At 32.5% G+C, this 24,731-nt stretch overlaps 1 protein-coding gene across 2 annotated transcripts in view; it reads left to right on the top strand.

Annotated features, from left to right (window-relative positions):
- Window positions 1–24,731, top strand: part of ACTR3 (actin related protein 3) — a 53,288-nt gene that overhangs the window by 14,486 nt on the left and 14,071 nt on the right. For both annotated transcript variants that reach the window (XM_007494073.3, XM_056793761.1), the window contains exons 2-6: window positions 14,771–14,826; window positions 18,225–18,349; window positions 19,476–19,586; window positions 20,670–20,765; window positions 22,126–22,233. In XM_007494073.3, coding sequence (XP_007494135.3) covers window positions 14,771–14,826; window positions 18,225–18,349; window positions 19,476–19,586; window positions 20,670–20,765; window positions 22,126–22,233 — 496 coding nt within the window. The remainder of the gene's footprint in view (window positions 1–14,770; window positions 14,827–18,224; window positions 18,350–19,475; window positions 19,587–20,669; window positions 20,766–22,125; window positions 22,234–24,731) is intronic.

The following is a 24,731-nucleotide window of genomic DNA, read 5'->3' as shown; positions in this document are numbered from 1 at the left end:
ACATTTATTAAGTGCCTGGTTTATGCCACACACTGTACTAAACACTGGGGCTATAAAGAAAGGTGAAAGGCAGGTACTTCCCTTGAGCTCATCAACTAGTGGGAGAGTTTAGCAGTGAAGGGGAAGAGAATTTATAGAATGAGAGCTATTGGGAATGGTAGGATCTGGTGAGGTGTGGTTTGTTTTTTTTAATAGAGAAGACTGGGACTTGTTTGTAGCCAACAGACAAGGAATAAATAAATAGAGATTCAAGATGAAGAGAGAGGGAGGGAATGCTAATGGAGGCAGTCTGCTGAAGAATCTGAGAAGTAAATGGTGTCAAAGGTAAAAAGCATTGGATGAAAGCAGAGTTCAGTACTCTAAAAGGTTCCTAGTCACTTGAGTAGAGGATTGAGTTGAACTGGCTCACTAACAGGTCAAGATTGGAAAGAGAATACTGTGGGGTGGAGTGATAGGAGTTCAGGATGATTACAGAAAGTAGATTGGAGAGCAATTAAAACAGAGTTGGAATGAGAAGATTATCGCTTGATAAAGGAAAAATTTCAGGTTTTTTGCACAAGAAAGTAGAACATTTGTGGGTGATAGCAACATCAAGGTATTACCATCCTTTTGCATTATAACTTGAGTGGAGTCATGAGAATTTAGTAGATTGAGTAAAATTTTCATTTTATTTTGATATCTTATTAAAATTCTACAGGAGGTTCCAAGCAATAAGTATGTGTATGTATGTGTTGTATATGTGTGCATGTATATGGACAAGTATATTCCTGGGAAAGTTATGAGACTAATAGCTGTTTGGGCATTATAATTAGTTCATTGAAATTGTTTTCCTTCTAACAGCTGAGACCAGCTGCATTGGTGAAGTGGGAGTTTTTATAGTAGGGAGGAGTATGTTTCATAATGTGTAACATAGGCTGGAGGAGGTACGGGTACATCATTGGAACTTTTTAGAGTCATTGAATAGGCAGTGGATCTGGGAATAGAGAAACTAGTCTTTAGGAAAAACTAAGATCAATTCTTACCTTTCAGACACCTATTGACATTGTGACAGGGCCAGTCACTTAACTTCTAAGTGCAGTTATCTTAATAGGTAATTATCTTAATACTGAAATTGCAGTTCTTTATGTTGTAGATGTAGTAGGTGAAATCACTGGTCTGGTTTTTAAAAAAAAAAAGACATGATAATTGGGGAAGAGTATTCTAAGAAGATAGGAGGTTGCTAAGGACAAACTGAGAATATCTTACTTTTTAAAGCCTAGGACATTTCGTGCCTTTATCCTAAGATCCAGAACTTAGGCAGGCATTATATCTATTTAAAATGTCCCTGACCAATGTAATTTTACGGTTACATGTTTAACATATTATAATTCTACTCTAAAATGAGCAAGAATCTCTGCTGTGAGAAAGGGCTGTCAACCATTCTTAAGAATTGAACTCATTTTAGTCTCTACACAGTTGGAGTCCTATTGTATTACCCTAGTTTTAAAATATCAGAGAAATGTTAAATACTTCACTAATTTAGTTTACTAATAAGGTAAGGGCCCTTATATGTAATTGTCCCTTGTTGGCATAATCAAATTAACTAGATGGTGAAGTAGATAAGAGTATTGAACTTGGAGTTAAGAAGTATGGAGTCAAAATCTGGCTTTAGACTCTTACTAGTTATGTCCCTAGGCAAATCAGTCTCTCTCAGCTTTAGTTTCCTCATCTATAAAATAGGGAGAATAATAACACCTACCTTCCAGAGTTGTAAGGATAAAATGATATATTTATGAAGTGCTTGGTAAGCCTTATCAATGCTAGCTATTACCAGCCATTAAAATTAATTGTTCTTAGCCTTTGAAAGTTTTTGGAATCTTGTTTGGAGATTCTTGCTCTGAGGTCCCTTTTGGCTCTGAAATTCTAGAGTGTAGGGGTAAGGGTGGGATGGAACCAAAGTATAAGATTTAAAAAAAATTTAGCCCACTGTTTCCAAGCTCAGCATTACTATTGCTGTCATTCTTTAGATTTTTTTTTGTTTTGAACCCCTGCCTTCTGTTTTAAAATAAAATATATTGCTTCCAAGGCAGAAGAGTAATAATAAGGACTATACAGTGGAAATTAAGTGACTCCCATATCCAGCTCTCTATCACTGAGCCATCTCATTGCCCCCTTTCTTTAGACTTTTGAAAGACAGTCAGCGGAAAGCATGCAAGGTCTGTGTGAAATATGGCTCTTGAACTAATTGAAGCTCGGACTTAAGATTTAGAACTGGAAAAAGAATCTTGGATATTGCGAGGTCAAAAGCTTCTTTTTATAGATGAGGAAAATCAGATGTAGAGAAGTTTGTCCAAGATCACTCATAATAATTAATATTCTATACTTGCTATTCTGTCTTTTAGATTTTCCTGTTTTTGTTCCCAGTCACCTAGGTTTGTAATCTTGGTCTTGTTGACAAGCAATTGCCACAAGTTCTCCCATTACAACATCTTTCATATATCTCTTTTTCCTCAATCACCTGTTAACTATTCTAGTTGAGGAGGTCCTCTTCACTACTAACTGGATTTTGTTTATAATAGCCTCCTAATTCATCTTCAAATCCCTTGACAATTGTCAAAATCTTACCAGTGTTAATCTACTCAAAATTTTTCTTTGGTTTTCTATTGCTTCAGGGAAAAAATATAAACTCTTTAGTGTGGCATTAAAAATAATAATAATCAATGTTACTTGATGCCTTTTCCCTCCTAGAGAGCCATCCCACTTAATAAAGAAAGAAAAAGAGAAGGAAAGCAGGTCAGTAGAGTTTAACTAACACATGAGAAATATCTGACATCTGTAGTGTTACCCATATTTTCCCTCTTATGCATTGAGCAGGGAGAAAAAAAAAAAAACCTTTCTTAAATCTGTTTGGGTTTATAATCCCTTACTTTCTAACTTAGAATTAATATCAGTTTCAAGGCAAAAGAGTGGTAAGGGCTAGACAACTGGAATAAAATCACTTGCCTAGGGTCACACAATTAGGAAATGTCAGAGACAAGATTTGAACCGAACACTTCCTGTCTCCAGGCTTGGCTCTCTATTCACTGAGCCACATAGTTGCCTTAGGTAACAGCATTTAATTTCACTTGCTTTGTTATTTTTCTTTCTACTTTTGTTTGCATTGAGATAGATGGTCTATTTCACCCATTTACAGATGAGGAAAGTGATACTGGAGAGAAGTTATGAATGACTTGACCAAAGACACAAAGCTAATTAAGGTGCAGGAGTTAAACTTAGGTTTTCCTGACTTCAATTAAGGACTCTAATACATATAATAAACAACAAATGGAGAAGATTAATAACTTTAATTTTGTGATATGTTAAAGTATTTAGAAGTTCAGAGAATAGGAATATAGGTGAAACTTGGAGTTGATAGAAAAGAGTTCATATAGTAGAACTAGATCAGTGTCATGAGATATTAATGTGTTGTGATAAAAATATTTCAGGCATATCATTACTATGAAGATTAAAGAAATAATATATGATATTTATAAGGGAAAATTTTTTTTGCAGTGCTCTTAAGATACATTCTTACCTTTGAGCTTCATGACCACTTTTTGACATATCAGTAGCATGTGGCCTATTGGGACACTGAGATTATTAATCTGAAGGGAGGAGAGACTGTTCAAAATAATGAGAAATTAAACTAGTGAGATTAAATTATGGAGAAGATGAAAGAAAACCAAGAAGAGAAGTTTAAATTTGATATTTTGAGTATATAAGACAGCATAATCGATATCTGACTTCTGACACATACTAGCTCTGTGACTCTGGTCTTATCACCTCAATATCCCAGGGATTCTCTAAGTTGCAAAGAAGGTGACATTTGCTTTGATAGAGTCCTTCACTTGGAGCTTCTTATAACACTAGAGAAATAATTTCAAAAGTAGTAGAGGGATGATAGGACAAAAGAAGCATTTGAAGATCATTTTGGCCAACAGTATGCATGGTGGATAACAGAGAGAGAGAGAGATTAAAAATCAAGGAGGTACGTTGTTTTAGTTTTTTAGGTGGGAAGTGATAAGCATGTAGGGATGGTGACCATGGAAATAGACTAGGATTTAGAATTGGAATAGACTTTAGAGATCATGCCGCACAACTTCATTTTACTGTACAGATAAGGAAAATAAGAGTTGTATTAAAAAAAGGGTTTGCCCAAAGATATCTAACTAGTAGATAGCAAATTGAAACAAGTATGATCATTATCTCCCTTATTATTTAATATAGTATTAGAACTGCTAGCAATAGCAATAAGAGAAGAAAAAAGAAGTTGAAGGAATCAGAATAGGCATAGAGGTAGTAAAATTATTTCTTTGCAGACAATATGATGGTATATGTGGAAAATATTAGAAATTCAATTATAAAAAGTTAGTTGAAACTATCAATAATTTTAGCAAGGTAGCAGGATATAAAATGAACCCATATAAGTCATTGTCATTTTTATATATTTCCAGTAAAGTCTTTCAAGAAGAGACAGAAGGAGATATACTCCCTTTAAAATAACTGTGAAGAATAACATCTCTGGGAATATACCTGGTCAAAACAAACCCAGGAGAGCTATAGGATTGTAAATGTAAAACTGATTTTAAAGAGATAAAATCAGATCAAAGTAATATTAATTGTTCATGAACGGGCAGAACCACTATAATTAAGATGATAATCCTATCTAATTTATTTAATGCCATCCCAATAAAATTACTAAAAAATTAGCTTTACCTAGAAAAAATAGTAACAGAATTTATTTGGAGGAACGAAAGATCAAGAATAGCAAAAGAATTAATTAAAAAAAGTGTAAAGGAAGGAGGTCTAGCTGTACCAGACTTTAAATGTTATTATAAAGCAGTTATTATCAAAGTTCTCTGGTACTGGCTAAGAGATAGAAAGGTAGATCAGTGGGAATAGAACATATAACAAAAAGTAGTAAAAGATTATAGTAACCTTGTATTTGATAAAAAAAAATAAAGATCCAGGTTTTTGGAATAAGAAATCTTTATTTGATAAAAATTGCTGGGAAAACTAGAAAGTAGTTTGGCAAAAACTTGGAATAGAACTAGGTCTATGCCATTCGCTAAGATAAGATTAAAATGATCTTGACATAAAATGAGATTTCATAGGCATATTGGAATAGAGAACATATTTCCTGTTGGAGTTATGGATAGGAGAGGAATTTGAGTCAAGTTGGGAGAGCATTGTGATGTGTAAAATGGATAATTTTGAGTACATTAAATTGAAAAGCTTTTGTTCAAGTAAAACAAATGTTGCCAGGATTGTAAGTAAAGCAGAAAATTGGGAAAAACATTTTCCTAGATAGTCTTTTAGCTAGAGGTCTCATATCCAAAAAAAATATATCTAAATATATGGAGAACTTTGTCAAGTTAATAAGAATGAGTCATTCCTCAATTGGTAAGTGGACAAAAGATATGTACTGAAAGTTTGCAGATGAAGAAATCAAAGTCATATATACATGCATTAAAAAATGCTCTAAATCACCACTGATTAAAGAAATGTAAACCAAAACAATTCTGAGGCATAATTTTACATACCCATAAGATAGGCTAAAATGCCAAAAGAGCAATGACAAATATTAGAGAGGATGTAGAAAAATGGGGACACTAATACACTGTTGATGGAGTGGTGAACTGATATAACCATTTTGGAGAGCAATTCTTATAAAGAGCCCATAAAACTGTGTATATGCTTACCTAGCAGTATCTCTGCTGAGTCTGTTTCCCAAGGAGATAAGGGAAAGAGGAAAGGAACCTATGTGTTCTAAAGTATTTATAGCAGCTCTTTTTGTGATGGCAAAGAACTGGAAATCGAGGTGATGTCCATCAGTTGGTGTATAGCTAAACAAATTGTGGTACATAATTGTGATGAAATATTACTGTGCTGTAAGAAACAATGAGCAGATTAATTAGGAAAAAAAAAACTTGGAAAGAACTACATGAGATAGAGTGAAAGGAGTAGAACCAAGAGAACATGATATACAGCTGTAGATTTAATGTTTGAAGAATTACTTGTGAATGTTCATCGCCAGAGAATGGAAACTGAAAAAACAAATAGGTCTATTTTGCTGGATAATGATTTCTATATATAGTGTGGGAAGAGAAGAAGGAACTAAATTAAAAAAGAAAAAAAAACATAATTTAGGTCATTTGACACTACTGCCAGGGGAATCATATATTTACAACATTTTTCTGTTTTACCAATCTTGTAATCTGGACACAAAAAGGATTTTGAAGTTAGTTTGCCATGATTGATAATGAAACCATATGGTTCTTTTTGACTTGTTTTTCTTTTCCAGATGTTTTAAAATGATCTCTATAGTAATGTGGTATAGAATTTTGCTAGGAATTAAAGTTAAATTTATTAGTTTATAGTTTTTAGACTCCATTTATTCTTTGCTCATTTTTGAAGATCAAGATTTTGTCCTTTTTTCATTTCTATGATACTTCTCCCATTCTCTACAGTCTTTCAGATATCACTCTCAAGTCAGCTCTCAGATTTGCTGGTTCTTTTAGATCCTAGGATATTTTTCATTTGGGCTAGGTGACTTGAATTAGTCGAGTGGTTAGGTGTTCTCTTATTATCTCTTTGCTGATCTTGGATATCAACTACTTATTAGCTATTTCTTGGTCTGATTTTTCCAGGACAAAAGTCATTCTTGGCAGGGAAAGCAGAAGCAAAATAAAAGTGGACCTGTATTCTCTCAGATGGTATTGTTATTGTCCAGTTTCACACCAAAAATTGTCCCTCTTTGATCTTTCTCTTTTTCCCAATTCAATTAAAAACAAAAATGAAGAGCCATACTTTTGTTACTCTGAAGATTTCTTTGCCAAAGTGAGTTCACTACCTTGAGCTATACTTCTAAATTGCAGACTGTTTGCCTTTTGACTGGACCAGAATTAATTTTATATGGTTTCTTTAATAATTTTTTTATTAAGGAAACAATTGATTCTCATTTAATATGACATAGCAAGTTTTTTCATCAGTTTTAAGGATCTGAATATAGTTTGCATTGTGTATTATACTGCATTTAGTTTTTTATATCCTATACAGCTTTTAAAATGTGATAAACTAGGTTTTTCCCACTCATATAAATTCATAAAAACTTTTTTAATTGTATCTTAAGTACTTTCAGCGTACAGACCTATATTCTTGGTGACATGGTACAAAGAGAGCAGTAGGCTTTGAAGTTATACAGAACCAAGTTTTTTGTTCTTCCTCTAGCACATCAGAATGTGAATGTGCAAGTCACATCTTTGATTTTGTTTGCTATAAAAGTTTTTTTCATAGTACTTTTAGGAGAATCAAATGACAGATCTTCTCTAAAGTACTTTGGAAACCTTAAAATGCTATAAAATGTTTATTTTTACTGGCCTGTTATAATTATTGTTATTTTGCTGGGGTATATATAGTGGACTGGTACCAGAAATACTGTAATATTTGTATTTGGCATTGAATAGCAGTGCTTATCAATATAGTTGAAGAATGTTTGACTTTCAGAGGAAATTTAGAAAAGTTTATTTGCTGCCACATTAAAAGTAGTTTGAAGCTGAGATTAACAAAGAAAGCAAACATCCCAGAATGAAGAAAGATATTCAGGTTTGAAAAGATTATATTACCATGGACAAGAATTTCAGTAATAATAATAGATCACATTTATATAATGCTTTCTTTACAATCATTTTGTGTGCAAATAAATACTACCCCATTTTATCCTCAGTGTTCTGCTTTGTTCATAGATAGTAACATGGATAGGAGGCCTTGCCTTGAACTCACTTCTGGGTCCATGGATACTGCTTTGTCCACTGTTACACATTGGAAATAAAATATGAGTGAGTTTCTGATAGAAGCAGAAGTAACAAGAATTTACAACTATTCTTTTTCTACCTTGTGCATTCTCATGCATGATTTCCCATCAGTTATCTAAATAGTATCTACCCAGTATATTGGAGACCTTTACCGAAGTTTTTTAATATAGTACATGAACTAATATAGCATTTGGTGATGTTATCCCTTTCTGTCCTTAAATGATCAGTCCCACATACTTTTTAAGTTATATATATCGGGGGACATCTTTTACTCCACTTCTTTTGTATAAATTATCAGTAATATAGCAGCTTACTTATAACAATAATAGCAGCTTACTTAAACATAATGTTTTCTTCATTCTACTTTGATGTATCTAAAATTTTGATTCTTTGGAGAAAGACATTTCTTGATATGCAGCATATTGCATAACTAGAATGCTGATATCTAGCTCTAGCTATTTTGCTCTAGGGTGTAATTTGGGTCATTGAAAGTGCTATAGTTTTTGAAATGCATTCTAGCTTGTTTTCTTCCTTTTCAATTCTGGCTTCATACTTGTAACAGATTAATTGATACTGCTTTAAATGGATTTAAATCTTTTGATAATCTGCCACTGAATATGTACATACATTCAATCACCAACTCCCCTTACATAGTGTTGATACAAATGAACTTATTAGGGTTTGATACTATTAGTAGCCAAGATTATTCCTTTATTTGCCATTAAAGGTGAATATGGTATACCATATGCATACTTATTGGTAAAAAGGGAGAATGGGTGAAGAGTCAGTGTTATCATTTCTTCTTTTCCTTCCTTCTCTCCCCTTTTCTTACTCTTCCCGTGTCCTCTTCCCGTGTCCTCTTCCCCCCATCTTCCCCATATCCTCTCCTCCTTAGAATCAATACTGTATATTGGTTCCAAAGCAGAAGAATGGTAAGGGCTAGGCAGTGGGGGTAAAGTGACTTGCCCAGATTGACACAGGTAGGAATCTCTCTGAGGCCACATTTGAACTCAGGACCTCCTAGCTCTATATTCACTGAGCCATCTAGTTGCACCCCCTACACCCCCATCATATCTTTTCAATGAACCCATTTCTAGTTATACTGGTCTGGGAATTCTCTGAACTCATAGTCTACTTAACTTTGTAACTCATTTTGTCACTTAAATTATATGCTACCTTTTAATTTAAGATTTTTTAAATGACATTGTATATTCTGGATAGCGTCCTATATCACAAGAATATTTTTTCTTTATATTTTTTCCTCTTAGCATTTAAATGGGAAATGTGGCTTACATATTTACAAACTAGATCAGTGATGATGAACCTTTTTGTTGGAGATAGAGTGGCAGATCTTGTCCCCCCGTCTTGTCCCCCATCAAGTACTGTGCCCCTTTCCTCAAACTGAGTGCCGGGTGCCCCTCTCCCCTCCCATATAGGGGAGGGAGAAAGTGCTCTCATTGGACTGCTGGGCTGAGGAGGAGTGGGTGAAATGAGGAATGTCCTCAATGAGTGTACAGAGGAGGAGGGGAGTTTGCTCCCCTTCAGCTCTGCCATCTGTGAGCTCCCATTGGCTTGTGGGAAGAGGAGCAGGGGATGTGAAAAATGTCTCCAGGCATGGTGGAGAGGGGGAGGGGGAGCAGCTCTGCCAAAGTCCCTCTGCCTTTCTAGTAACCAACTGGGGGGGGGGCGTGGCTGAGTGTCCACAGAGAACTCTCTGTATACCATCTTTGGCACCTGTGCCATAGGTTTGCCATCATTGAAATAGATTATAAGCATTTGGGAAATCAAAAACTATATCTCTGTTTTCTTTGATATTCCTCCAATATTTAGCACACTGTTTTTAAATATTTGTTCAGTTAGTGAACAAAAGAAGATTCATTTTCATTCATGGATTAAAAAAAGTATAAGGAAGGCCATTAACAGTCATCTTTGACTGTTCTTTTTACTTTCATTACCCATGTCTGTTTTGTTGCTAAGTCTTGTTAATTCTAGCCCTTTGTTATTTCTCTGATAGTATTCTACTTTATGTTCCTACTCTGATATTTTAGTTCAACAGGCCTTTACTATTTTTCACTTGGACTATTTTAATACTTTTCTAACTAGTCTCCTTGACCTCAGAGCCTTTGCTTTTTTAGGTTATAGAGTTATTTTTATATAAATTTAGAAGCACTGTAAATTCAAACTTATTGTTTTCTTCTTTTATATTTAAGTTATACCTTTACTTATGCTTGGTTTCCCAACAGCAATTTAATGAACATGTCTGAGTCATTTTTCTACCTGTGCTTTTGCTGTCTTGCTTTGTACATAGATTAAAAAAAAGTTTCCTATAGCTATAATTAAAAAAAAAAGTACACTGGCAATGGCTTTTGTCCAATTTTTTTTTTTTGTGGAGAGTAAGGGATGGAGAAGGAGGGTCATGACCCTTTCATAACATGCCAATAAGTGGTCATCTAGCCTTTGCTTGAAGACTTAAAGTGAAAGAGAACCTGCTACATCCTGAGGCAGTCCTTTTTGGATTTTTGGAACACACTATTTGTATGAAGTTTTTCTTCACATTAAGCTCAGATTTTTTCTTGGCATCTTATACATGTTACTTCTAATCCTGCCTCTGGATCCAAACAGAGCAAAACTAAACCACCTTTTTCATTTTTGCCCTTCAGGTATTTGTAGACATTCTACCCAAGTCCTCTCTTCCTCAAGCATATTATCTCTGTTTGATTCAGTGGGTTCTTATGTGCTATGAACTTTCAAGGTTGCTGTCCTCTGGATAATCTTGTGTTGGTTATTGTCTTTCTTAAAGTGTGACTTCCAGAACTGAACTTAACATTCTAATCATGTTCTGACCAGGGCAAAGCATAATAGGATTATCATTCCTTAGTACTGGGCATTACTTTAATGTAGCCTGAATGAATTCTTTTTCTTGCCTGCTTTCATTGAGCTTATGATATACTTAAAAAAACCTTTAGATCTTTTTCAGACAAAATTGCTCTCTAGCCAAATCTTCCTCATCTTATGTTTGTGAAATGTCTTGAACTTGAGTGTAAGACTTTATATGTATTTCTATTAAATTTAATCTTAATTGATTTGGCCTGCTATTCTAGCCTACCATGATACTTTATAAGCTATTACCCAGTATGCTAAGTCTCCTTTCAGCTTAATGTCATCCACAGATTTCCTAAGCATGACATCTATGTCTGTTTAAGACAGTACCCTGGAGACTTCTTTCCAGTTTATAATCCTGCTATTCAAACTTTTTTGAATTTACTTGTATGTATTATTATAATATGTCCATCTTTTCCACAAGAATCGTAAGAGATTTTGCTGAATACTTTCCTAAGATCTGGGTAAACCCTAGAGCTTTTGCCTCATGTGCCAGTTAATAACCTTGTCATGAAATGAAATTAATCAGTGTGAGCCTATCCTTGAATAAAGCATTTGTCTCTGTCATTACTCCTTTCTTTTCTCTAGTTTCACTGTCACTTTAACAACTCATTCTAGAATTGTGCCAGGAATCAATCAAATTCATTTACAGAGTTAATTATCTTTGCTTTTTATGTAAATTGGGACATTGTACCTTTCTGCTCCTTGTTGACATAAAATTGAGATTCTAACATAGGTGAGGAATAGAATAGGTCCTGTTTATAGGGAAATCCCAGATGAGGGGAACTCCTTTAATCTATGAAGACCAGCATATATATCTCATTGGGGAATTGTTGACCTTATTTTTAAGTGTACTTCTACTGTTTTAGTATAGAGTTATATTTCTGGCCAACTAAGTTATAGAATTTACAAATCTACCTTAACATGAGATTGATATCATTTGAATCTTTAACCAGAGAATTTTTCTAGTTGAAATTATAGCTCAGAACAGCTTCCAGGTTTGAACATTTCTTTTATAAACATATTTGTGGACATGAAACTAAATTTCATATTTCTGTCTTTGTCTTGCATTATCATCATCATCATCATCATCATCATCATCATCATCATCATCATCATCATCATCATCTCTTGTTAAATTTATTTTCCTAAACTAAAATCTAGTCTTAGAATACTTTTTTCATTCAAATGAAACATTTAACTATAGTTTATGCTACTATGTTTTCTAAATAATTTTCTAACGGTTTTCTATTGGGAATAAAAAAAAAATTAAAATAACTTATTTGTAATTTTATTTTTTGAAAGAGGAAGTAGAATGATGGATCAAAGTACTTGATTTAGAGGACTGCTTAGGTTCATTCAAGATATAATTTTCATAAATATATATATATGTACATATATATATTAAAAATGCTACCATGCTAATACCCTACTCTTTTACTAACAGAATTTTAAAGGTAGAATATTTGTTGTTTGCTAGTGGGCAGTGAGGTGATAGGCCCTGAAGTCAGGAAGATTTGTCTAAGTAAGTTAAAATCTTGCCTCAGACACTTTTTAGCTGTGTGACCCTGGGCCAGTCATGTTTTTGGAAAGTGAACACAGAATTTTTTTAGTTGGAGCACATGAGTAGTATAGTATAGGGAAGTAGTAAGAAATAATGTTGGAAAGATTATAGATTTCTTTCAAAGGTAAACACATGGCTTTTGCCTTATAGGGAGCTATTGTTGAATTTTGAATGGGTAGAAGAAGTGACATTACAGTGTTTTAAGAATATTTAAAATTCCCTCAACAAGCATTTACCATGTACTTATCCTGTACAGAACTCTGTGATAGTTGTTAGTGTATACTTTGAAGTATTTGTTTTTTATTTTTGTTTTTTTTACTTTGAAGTATTTTGATCTGTGATCCATGAGAACAATTGCCTTTCCTATGATACTATGTCTCATTGGAATCTTGCCTAGGTTTTTTTCTCATAAATCATCATTGAGTATCTATTCAATATTTTGTCCATTTCTAGATTTGTTCATTTCTGGCCATTTGTGACACCTCCATGCACTTCTCCATTGCTATTAGGTGACCTAAAACTTTAATTTGTAAGTTTTGGCATTTCATAGTTTAACATATAATGTCCCAGGAGAATATTGATGTAAAAATGTAAAACAATGACATATAAATCAAGCCTAGTGTAGTCAAGGAGCTTACAGGGATTGATACTTGGAAAAAAAGAGACTTTTATAGTAATTTTACAATGAATTACAGTAATTTTGATTAGGATTTATGATGTCAGCTAATGGATTGAAGGTGAAGGTTGGATGTGAGGAAGTTAAGGAGGAAGATTACAGAGAATTCTGACTGTGAGGGGAAAGAAAGGAATGAATATAAAATGACTTGTTTAGAAATTGCTAGTTAGTATGATTGAAAAAAATAAGAATGGTGAGAAAAAGGGTAATTACTTAGCTTTCCAGCAAGTTGTTTTAGTTTTTATTTTTAAGAGGGTTGATTCCTGAGGGTGTTTGAAGGCAGAATTGGAAGGAATCACTGGAGAGGCAGAGTTTGAAAATACTACCCTTATGGCTTTCTGACTTGTCTTTAATTCAGTTTTCAATTTTTTCCCTTTCGATCCTTCATTCAGCTGCCAGAAATACTTCCTAATGCTTAGGTCTGACCTTGTGTTTCTGCTGCTCAATAACCTCCAGATAGTCCCTATTTATTATAGGATAAGATACTAATTCTTTAGCCTGTAATAGCCCTTTCTTTTGTTCTAACTAACCTTCCTATCCCTATTTTCCTTCACTTACTCTACTTACTACCCTATTCATCCAAACAACTACTTGTATTAGTTATTTATATTCTGCTCCTAAGAGTTTGTACAGGTCTTCTCCTATCCCTCCAGTGTGTTCTTCCCTCATGTCTGTCTTTCACAATCTCTCTTGTTTCAAGGCTAGACTCAGGTATGCCACCTCTTTCAGCAAAAGGTTCCAGAGAACTCTGCCCTCCCTCAAAATAATCTTATCCTTTTAAACTTTTCCTAGAATATTTTGTCTTGCTCTCTCTTTTCCATCACCATCTTTCTTTGTATTATTTATCTTGGGTACATGTTATATCTTATACCCTTCCCTAAGAATATAAACTTATTGAGGGCAGGAATTTTTTTTTATTATTATTGTATCTCCACTGCCTTTTGTGCCTTCAATGCACAAAAAAATACTTAATTGATGTTTTAATTCAGTTAGATTTCTAACCCAGAACTTTTTAAAAATACTAAGACCACCTATTTTAGCTCAGAATCAGATGAAAATCTTTCTTTTATTCATGGATGAATGAAAAAACACTTATCAAATACTTATACAATGTCAGTCATGGTATTTTAAGTGCTTGGAATACAAATAGGAAAAACAAGGTAAACCCTGCTTTTCAGGAGCTCACAATTCTATTCTGGGGAGGTGATATATAAACAAAGTTCACCTTCTTGTTGTGTGCATTGAAAGGCTCCAAAGATTTAGGTTATATGAGAAGTTAAAATGTAGTTGTTAGATGCAGCAGTTAAAAAATCATAGTGCTAGGCGACTGCCAGATAGGGACAAGGCAGATGATGAGATTTAGAATGATTTAAGTAGTAGTTAGATAGTAATACCAGGTTGTTCCCATTTTTAAAGGAAAAATTTGAGTTTCTAGGAGGTAGGCCAATGCTGTTTGCTACTTTGCATTTCCAACCTGTTCTGGATAGTAAGGGGAAGGGTTAGAAAGAATGACAAAAGAGAGTTGCTTCCCCTTCTCCCAACTCCTACCATCTTGAATGGATTCATGGACATTAACCTTAAAAAATTTGTTTCCAGCTTTAGGCATGCAGTTCAAAATGTGCTGCTTGTTAAACTTCAGCTGTTAGCTTTAGGAAGATAATGAATTCCACTATAGCTAGGTTTTATTTTAAAAAGGATACTTTTCTTATACTTTACAATATTTTATCATTACATAGATTTTTTTCTGGGAGGAATAAATCATTTTGAATTAGGTTTACATTCTAATGAATGGTTTTTATAACATGCTATCTTTTTCAGGTATACAAAACTTGGATATGCTGGAAATACAGAACCACAATTTATCATCCCTTCATGTAAGTACTACCTCAAATACAAACAAATAAATTTAATATTTTCCCTGATTGTTTTATTAGTAAATAATGCTGCTAAAACAATAGGAAGGGAGTTTTGCCATATTTGAAGCATGCCATCTATTTATTTCCAAGACCCTGAGTTCACTACGAATAGCCTCTTGGAGCAGTGCTACAAAAAAACACTACTTGAGTTTTATAGTTTGTGTATTAGGGCCATTATGATGATGAAATATTATTTAATATTGAACAATATATTGCCATGTAATCTTAATAATGTCTATTGACTGAATGATAATAAAACTGCTTATTCAACTGGGTTTGTTTGGGTTTTATGATGTTAATATTGTGTTGTTTTTTGTTTATTTTTTTAACTCCTCTATTTTAGAATCAGTACTAAATACTTGTTCATATAGGCAGAAGAGCTGTTTAGGGCTAGACTGTTAGTAGGGTTAAGTAACTTGTCCAGACTTACACAGAAAGAATGTGGATGCTAATAGAGCAATCCCTCACCTGTCACAGGAATTATGATCCAGAGACCCCCAGGATAGGTGAAAATCTGAAAAGTAGCAGCATTATATTTTATTATTTATATATATTTAAAGGCTTTATAAATCCCACTCTCCTATAAACCTTTTCCACACTCTTATTAACTTGTAGTCACTGAGCCAATCAGTGCCCAGGATACAAAACACAACACTGTGGTTGGTTGCCTTTCATTCCATCAGTCAATAGTGTGCTGTAATCAGTGTAACTGCAATACTGAATTAGATACATTAAAAAAACAAAACAAAACAAACAGTGAACCCATGATAACTGAACTGTGATATTGCAAGGACAACTATACTGTTTTTTCAGTACTTTTATCTGTACTTCCTTAGTGTCAAGGCTTTTGAAGTTTTAACTAAGGATGCCCTGGTTTTCTTTGTTTTTACTTTTATATGTCCTCATTGTCTTTAAAATCTTGTAATAGATTTTATTTTTGTTGCTGAGTATCTTGAGCTATATATAATAACTCAGGAAGCTTTTCATTAGTCCAATTTTATTAGTTTTTATTTCTAATTGTGCTTTGCTATATTCCACTAAGTAGGTTATAATACCATGAATGCAATCTCATGATTTTTGTAATATTTGATGTAGTATTAATAGTATGGGAATTGAAATAGGAAAACTAGACTTAAATTTCTTCTCTGACTTATTATCTATGTGACGTTGGGACTAAACAGTAAACTTCTGGGTGCTTCGCTTTTCTTTAGTTGTAAAAGGAGGGTATTGAATTAGATGGCCATTAAAGGTTCTTCCAAGTTTTATTCTATGATCTAGTGAGTTTAATGTAATGATTATAAGTGCATTACAGGAAATCATTAGAGTGTAGACTCTTTTACGTAGGTACCTGTTGACAAATCATTTAACTTCTCTGGACCTTGGTTTCCACAGTTGTTAATAGGATAAGACTAGATCATCTGAGATTTTTGAACTATAAATCCTGTAATCCTAAAATCTCCATGGAATCCCTGTTTTTGTTCTTAAGTGATGCCAAGGGAATTGAATAGGTTTCTAACCTTCAGGATTCAAAGGGTTTAATTTGTTAGAAAGCAGCATAGATGTGATCTTGTAGACGCTTGTATTTCATATCTCCATTTCATTCGAAAGTCCATACTGCTTTTCATTTAATTTTTTTATGACAACCTGAAATATTTAGAATTCATTTATTTACTTAGAGTAATTATTGTATTTTCAAGTGTTTCAAGAACCAAATTAGTTCTGAGGCTGCTGACTATGTATTTGTAATCATTGTATGTTATTTATAATTATTTTCATAATTTATTGAGGGTACTTAAATCAGAAAATCTATGAGGAAAACCTATGAGGAATACTTTGAGTAGTTTTAATTTATTTTGAGCCACATAGATGCCACTATGAATAAGAAATATATTGCTTATAAGAATTTAGAGCTTCTAGCTGATGTTATTAATCTTTTTCCTTCCAGAATTGTGAAGGAATAGAGGGAATTCTAGAGATAACTCTGTTGTAAAAAACTTTTGCATTTTTATTTAAAAAAATTTTTTTAGTTGGGATTAAAATGAAAAAAAAAAATCATACAAAGCTGAAAGACTTAGACTTAAATAACTTAAAAAGTTATAAGGTTTGACACTATCCTGTTTATTCCCCTTCTTTACTCCTGCAAATTAGGCCTTGAAGAAATTGATTAAGTTTTTTTATTACACAATTTTATTTATAATGCCAATCTCTTGCAGCACCATTTTTCATGTATGAGGTATGAAAGTATTAAGACCTAGATGATGAATTTTTTGAGTTTTAAACACTGTTGTTATTTTTTTGATTTTTAAAGTTATTTTTGTTACTCAGTTTTTAGTTTTTCTTAATGTCTAGCTAATGCTTCTGTTCTGTAGTAAACCTTTGATTCAGTAAGGATGAACTTAAAAATATATTGTAATGTTCCTTTTTTCACATATGTTAGCAAACAGCATAGAATTATACTGAAAGACATTCGAGAAAATTGCTTTCAAAATGGTTTTCTCAATATTTGGGCATATTTTTGGAGTAGTTTGTAAGGGACTTTGGACATTTAATAAACTGAAACCCCTTCTGACTTACAAGATTTCCTTCTTTTAATAGTCAAATGTTTGTTTCAGAGTTAGAAGGGGCTGACTGTGGATTTAGAATTTTTCTCTTTCAGTATTCTCTGCCCAACTTAATAAGGATATAACTATTAAAAAATGATGGTACCACAGTTGAATGCCAGATCACCCTAAGTACATTCAGATAAGGACAATTCTAAATGAAGAACTGTTTAACTTGAAGGATTCAGAAATTTCATAATTTAAGTAAGTTTTAGTTGTGATATGATGTGTTAAATTTACTAAATAGTTTGAGAATTATTGTTGGTTTGGCTTGATTTAAAAAAAAGTATATTTAAACCAATCCTATTAGTATTTTATTTTTAGTTTAAATAATTGATTCATAATCTGGCATAAAGTTATAGGACAGAAAAATTTGAAGGGGAAAATATTTTTGCATTTCTTCTGCAGATCTTTTTTTCCAATATATTTCACCTTTTCCTTTCTGGGCTATCAGATGACTTTTTAGTTGGTAATTATGTCTGTTGTTTAAAACCGAAATGAATCCTATGGTTATTGGAATACTCACAAATGTACTTTCTTCATACTACATTTTTATGTTTTCATTACATTTGAAGTTTTTTTATGACTGGTTATCTTTTTAAAGTTTCATATATACTCTCAGATATGTGTTTGTGATAAAATGAAAGATTATATTTGGTATATATCCAAGATGGGAAAGAGAAAAGTTACTGTATATGTGTTTTTTGAGGCATGTTAATCTTTTACTTTTCTAAGTACTTGTGTTCCTTGTTAAAGGTATTGCTATCAAGGAGTCTGCAAAAGTGGGAGATCAAGCACAAAGGAGGGTGATGAAAGGTGTTGATGATCTAGACTTCTTTATTGGGGATGAAGCAATAGAAAAACCAACTTATGCAACAAAGGTATGATTCAATGGCTAGTCCAGATAAATTAGAAATTTTTAAAAATTTCATGGTGTTTCTAAGAATATTTGTTTTCTGCCCTCATGATTCTGGCAGTTACTTTCTGCTTGTCAAGTCTTAACTGCCTTGGTTAAGACTTAACTTTTCTGATTCTTAGTTTCCTCTTTTGTGGGATGAAGGGTTTTATACTAGGTGATGTCTAATGTGCCTTCTACTTAAGAATCTATGATCCTACAATCTCCATTGTTCTAAATCCTTTGTTTTAAAAGGCTCAACTGAGGTGCCACCTCTTGTGTATTGGCTACTCCAGTCCTGCTTAGGTAGTAATGCTTTCTGTTTTTCCTTAGTTTATCTTATATTTATCTATAAAAGACTATGTCACGTTTCCAAATAGAATGAAAACTTTAATTTTAATATTTTAATCTACTTTAATCCATAGTATATGGAACTTGTAAAAATTTTAGTAATTATTTTTTTGAGTTGAATATTAATATGACTTAAAAATGTGATTTAAAGAAAGATTAAAAATATAGAAAACCTTTTTTGATGATGTATGATTATCAAACATGTTAAATCTATGTATTAAACAAAGTAGGAGAGGTAATCTAAAAAAGTTCTTAGGGAAAAATGAACTAGGAAGCATTAATTCCAGGAAATGGATCTTAGGAGTGAAGGATTGGAGACCATGGAGGGTAGATGAAATGGAATGGTTAGGAGTGTATGAATATGAATGAACAATGACTTGTGACCATAGCTTACTAGTCATATATTTGTTTCAGAAAAGGCATATTGATTTCTCACTATAAATATTATGTCATGGTTATTTTAAAAAATATAAAAGCGGGCCTTTGTTTTCTTAAAGCTCATACTTCAAGATATCACAGAAATATTTTTGGTTTATGACTTTTCAGGTTACTTAACATTGTACCTAGTAGTTTTTTAGAAATAATTTAATAAATGCATGAGGGATCTAAACAAAATACTTAAAATACAGTTTTCTAGCCATGAGAATTATTGAAGACCATTATGTCTCAGAGACATAATTTCAATTGGGTGTGAATCTTTTATTCTTTTAAAGTTATTTTAAAAATTAGTTCAAGATTTTATTTGTTTGTTTATTTAACAGTGGCCAATCCGTCATGGTATAGTTGAAGATTGGGACTTGATGGAGAGATTTATGGAACAAGTGATCTTTAAATACCTAAGAGCAGAACCTGAAGATCATTATTTTCTTTTGGTGAGTTCAAATAAAAATTTAGTTGAGATTTCATGTAAGTTTTTATGAGTTACATTATTTTTTTTATTATTGTTTCTTTTAGAGGGAGCAGAATTCAGTTTGGATTGAACTGTTAAAGATACCTACAAGGCATTAAAGTGGTCTTACTTACAAAAAGATTTATTTTGGATCATAATAGTATTATAATGAAGTTATAGTTCATGGACTTAAAGGTTATTTTTATCATGAGATGATGCCTAAGTCTTTCACAGTGTCTGAGTATCAGTCATTCTTGACTTTTTTTTCTTTTAAGTCTCATCCATTTAATAAAAAATCTGTCATTTTTATCTCTGCAAAATATCCTACATTTATCCCCATCTTACTATTTCTGCTGCCTCCTTTCTAGTTGCTCTCCCATAACTTCTTTCTTTCTTCTTCCATATTTAAGTGTTGAAAATCTGTTCATTGTTTAAGGCCCAATTGAAAAGCCATATCCTCCATTATTAAGCCTTCTATTATTTCCTCACTTTCTCACCCACAAATTGTCTTTAACTTTCTATGAATGTTCATAGTATCTCTTTTACATCTACTTCCTATTTTAGTCATATATGTTCAAGGCTTACCTCCTATACTAGATTATAAGCTTTTTGCAAGCAGAGAGTTGTCTTATTTATCTTCATCTCACTACTGAGCACAGTGGCTTGAACCTGAATCACTTAATGTTTGCTGAATGAATAATAACTCACATTTTAAAGATTTTTAAGGTTGAAAGTACATTTTCTTTATAGCTTATGTCCACCAAAGTTATATGTTAGGATTTTGGTTATTATTTGTAGTAAGCTTGCTTAACTGAATTCCAGGTATGCATAAAGTTTTAATGCATGTATATTATACATGGTAACTTTCTGTTCATCAGCATATCTGAATTAGAATACTCCATTCCATAATTGATAGCTGAAGTTCTTGAATCGGCCAATGTTGTTTTCTGCAAAGTAATAAATTCTTTCTCTTTGTATTTATTTACTTGTGAAGAGATTTCTTCATTAACAGGATTGTTAAAAGTGCTTGAATTTGACTAATTTTAAAAAATTATTTTTCTAATAGACGGAACCTCCACTAAATACACCAGAAAACAGGGAATATACTGCTGAAATAATGTTTGAATCCTTTAATGTGCCAGGCCTATACATAGCTGTACAGGTAAGTAGATAATTTATATTTCTTGAAACCTGATCCTCACAATTAAAATTTTGAACTTTAAAGTTAATTTTTTGAATATCATTTGCTTCATATTTTTGACAACAAAAAATAAATTCAAAATAGATGTTAACTAATTATGAATACAGTGTACTTTGTGAATTTTTTATAGCTAATAGTCTATAATAGATATAATATACTTATTACTGTTTTATAAGTCTTTTGTTTTGCTTATTGGTTGAAAATATCCTTTATACATAAAATTGCTTATAATCACAATCTATTTAGAAAACTTATGTATTAGCTATTTCAAACTATTTATTTGAAAGTGTTCCACTGGTACAGATCCCAAACAATCTATGATAAAACAGATGAATATGAGAACATAGGAAGTCTTTAATTTGAGATTTTTAAAACTAGGATTAGGTATCTAACCATCCATAATGAGATTTTGTGTTCATGTGATCCTACCTAAAAGTAGTGATTTTGGAATAGAAGATACCTACTATTAGAGGTATCTCTTTTTGCTAACATTTTGCAAGTGAATAAAACAAAGTAAATGATAATTGTTTTAGTAGTATTCCATATTTGATATAAGCTCATTTAAGTGCCTTCTTTGTATTTACTCCAAAGCTATTGTGAATAACTTTTAAAATATTAGTTGTTATTGTCAGTCCTGTTCCTAAAGTCACTAACAAATAGTGTCTACATATATTTCCTAGGATGAATATTATGGATTTCATTTTAATATTAGCTTCCCCAAATCAATCCTTAGGGGAAATAAAGGGCAATTTGGCCATTGATTAAGCCATAGTGATTATTTTGAGACATATGGGGGGAGTTTTCCCCTTAAGTCAGTGCTATGTTTTTTTTTTAATTGTTACTTTTTTTTGGACATAATCACTTTATCAAGAAGTAGTTCTTTGGAACTTCCCTCAAAGAGTCTTGTAATGGAACTTTTAAAAATTTGTAAATCTTGTTAAGTTGGTCTTTCTACAAGGAAATGGTTAATTTATTAGAATAATAATTATAACTTGAATAGTTCATGTGGTTGCCCTAGTTCACCATATTTTTGTAAATGCAACCCATGTATATATTTTGAAAAATAAATTCTAGCCTCTTTTGCGCTGTACTATTTCATGGTAAATCTATACATTTTAAAGTAATTTTTTCTTCATGTTTTAAAATAGAAATAAGTAAGAGTGCGTAAATTAAAACTTATTGAAATGAAAACAACAGGTTAATTTTGATTTTTTTTTTCATTTTGGAAGACTGCTTTTGAGATTATTACATAAATAAAAGCAATATACCTTTTGATATCTCACTTGTTTCTCTCTCTCTCTCTTTCTCTCTTTTTTTTAAGGCTGTCCTTGCTTTAGCTGCATCTTGGACATCAAGACAGGTAGGAGAGCGGACACTGACTGGTACAGTTATAGACAGTGGAGATGGCGTCACTCATGTCATTCCTGTGGTAAGAATGTTTTAAAAATATTGAATAAGACTATTAGTGTAAAGGAAGAAAGGGCAGATATAAGTAAAAACCTATCTGGTATATGTATAAGATGAAAATGACTTTCTTAAAACTTCCAAGTACCATCTCTAGTTACTATAATTTTTTGCATTTTTTTAAAGTTACTACAAAAATGTCAAAATATCTTTAAAATGCTTTGCTCTTGCTTGTAAGGATACATTACCTTTTGGATAACATATATTGTGAGGGCTATAATTATAATATGTAATTTCTTAATCAGAAAGAAAACTTGTTTTCTTAAAATGCTGATAGAATATATTTTTATTACCATTTGATGACTTCATTCATAATATAACAATTTAAAGAACCAAAGGCTAAAATTTACAATTAATGGTAAGCACATCAATATAAGTGAATTTTCATGGTGATTCATTTTATTGATGAAACATTTTAGTTTTGATTGTACTTAACTATTTCTTCTTAGTAAAACATTTTAACAAAAATTTTCTGATCTCACTGATTTTGGGAAAGTGCCTTTTTTTCTGCCAGGTTTATTAGACCATTAGACCATTAGACCAGTTTCTAGTGCTTAATGGTAAACTACATTGTTTTTTATTCAGCCTAATGGATTTAGTATAGCTGCTGGAAAGGACAACTTTTAGGAAGGACTTTAAATTTTTAATATTTTAATGGAGTTGACTGTTATTTTTTAAAGAACCAAATTGTCTTTTTCATAGATTATTACTTCATTAAAAGTACAGTTGTGGGGGCATTAAGAGAGACTGATATACAAGGTGTCTGAATATGGGGAAGATTCTAAAAGTGTGGAAAAAAATCTGGGACATTATTGATGCTGAAAAAGGTGAACAAAAGCACATCAATAAGTACTGAGACATATGCCTGCTCTCTTATCTATACAAAATCTCTGTAAGGGTCATCTATTCACGAATTGAGGGAATCTTCAATGAGTTTATTAGTTAAGGATGGAACAGGCTTTTCCAACAATGGACCACATCTTTACCATGCCACAATTAACTGAAAAGATGTAGAGAATATAAAATCTCATTGGGCTACTGTTGATTGCAAAAAGTCAAGCATTTGATTTGATAGAGGCTCTTTTGTAGCAAAATATCTTCCATTCATACTTCAAGATCGTTCAGGATTCCTCAGGAGATTTTATGCAGAAATAATCCTGTTGAGTGACTTAATTGATTATAAGCATCAGGTAAGGTGAAACAGATGTGGGCTCATCAAAGGTGTTTGCCATTGTGATGGAGGAGAATCTAGTGCAGAGTCCTGGTTGAGGGATTCCTTGGATGCTGAGTTTCTCCAGGTGCTCTTGTTTGTGGATAACATCGTGTTGATTGCATCAACCCCCAAGACATTGCAGAACCTTTTGAAAGAGATCATCACTCAAAGAAGTTTGACCTGTGCTCCCATCTAGGAAAGACCAATTAGAAGAAAGACTATCTCTTGCCCAGATATCAGCATTCATTTAGATGGACACTGTATAGTTTGGACATTGAGCTATGCCCACAGTTGAAAAGAAGTAAGAAAGTGACCTGGATTGCTTTCTGGAAATTGCAAAGCTTTTATGCTGCCTCCCCCACGCTTCTCATGAAAGCAAAGGTCTGGTCCACCTTTTCAATACTAACATTTTACTGGTGTTGCTTTATGGCAGTGAAGATGAATAATATACAGAGGGCAACAGACAGGCTTATGGTAAGTGTGAACAGGCTGCATTGTATAACCAATGAGAAATTCCAAAGAAGAACAGGATAACGGATTTCATCAAGGGATTAGATGGTAGGAAGGAAAGTTAGACTAGTTTTGTAGTAAGGAGAGGGGATGACAAACAAATGATTAAGTCAGAATGCTTCATTGACAGCTTTGCAATATTACAAGAAAGTGAGGAGAGCCTTTAGCATATTGGGTGGATCTATGTAGCCAGTATTTAAGGTAACAGAAAGAGGAGTTATTAAGAATGGGGAGGAATGAAGGAATTGTGATCTTTATCATTGGTAGGAACTCAAAAATCAGGAGATCAGGCGTCTGTTTTAGTATTGAGAGATTATTGCTTCATTTTCCCATTTACATTTTGATGTGTTATACTCCTTTATAATTTTAATGCTGCTACTTTAATAAATATTCTTAAGACAATGCCTTTTATATTCCAAAAGGAGACAGTGGATCCTAGCGAATAGACATAGAATCAGGGAAATTTGTATTCAAATTCTGCCTTCAACAATTTCTAGCTATCTGTGACGTTAGGCACTTAACTTCTCTGAGCTTCAGTTTCCTTATTTTGTAAAATAAAGGTAACAATAATTGCACTAGATTATTATAAGGATAAAATGAAATATATGTAAAATATTTAGCATATTTTAGAGTTCTGTATAAATATAACCTCCTATGACTTCAGACTCATCCAAATAGTTTTTATGATTACATTAGAATTTAAAATAGTTCTTTTAAGAGATTAATTAGGGCTAATGATT

This window comes from Monodelphis domestica, chromosome 4, assembly GCF_027887165.1.
Source record: "Monodelphis domestica isolate mMonDom1 chromosome 4, mMonDom1.pri, whole genome shotgun sequence".
Taxonomy (NCBI): Eukaryota; Metazoa; Chordata; class Mammalia; order Didelphimorphia; family Didelphidae; genus Monodelphis; species Monodelphis domestica.
This window is presented reverse-complemented; position numbering and strand designations above follow the sequence as displayed.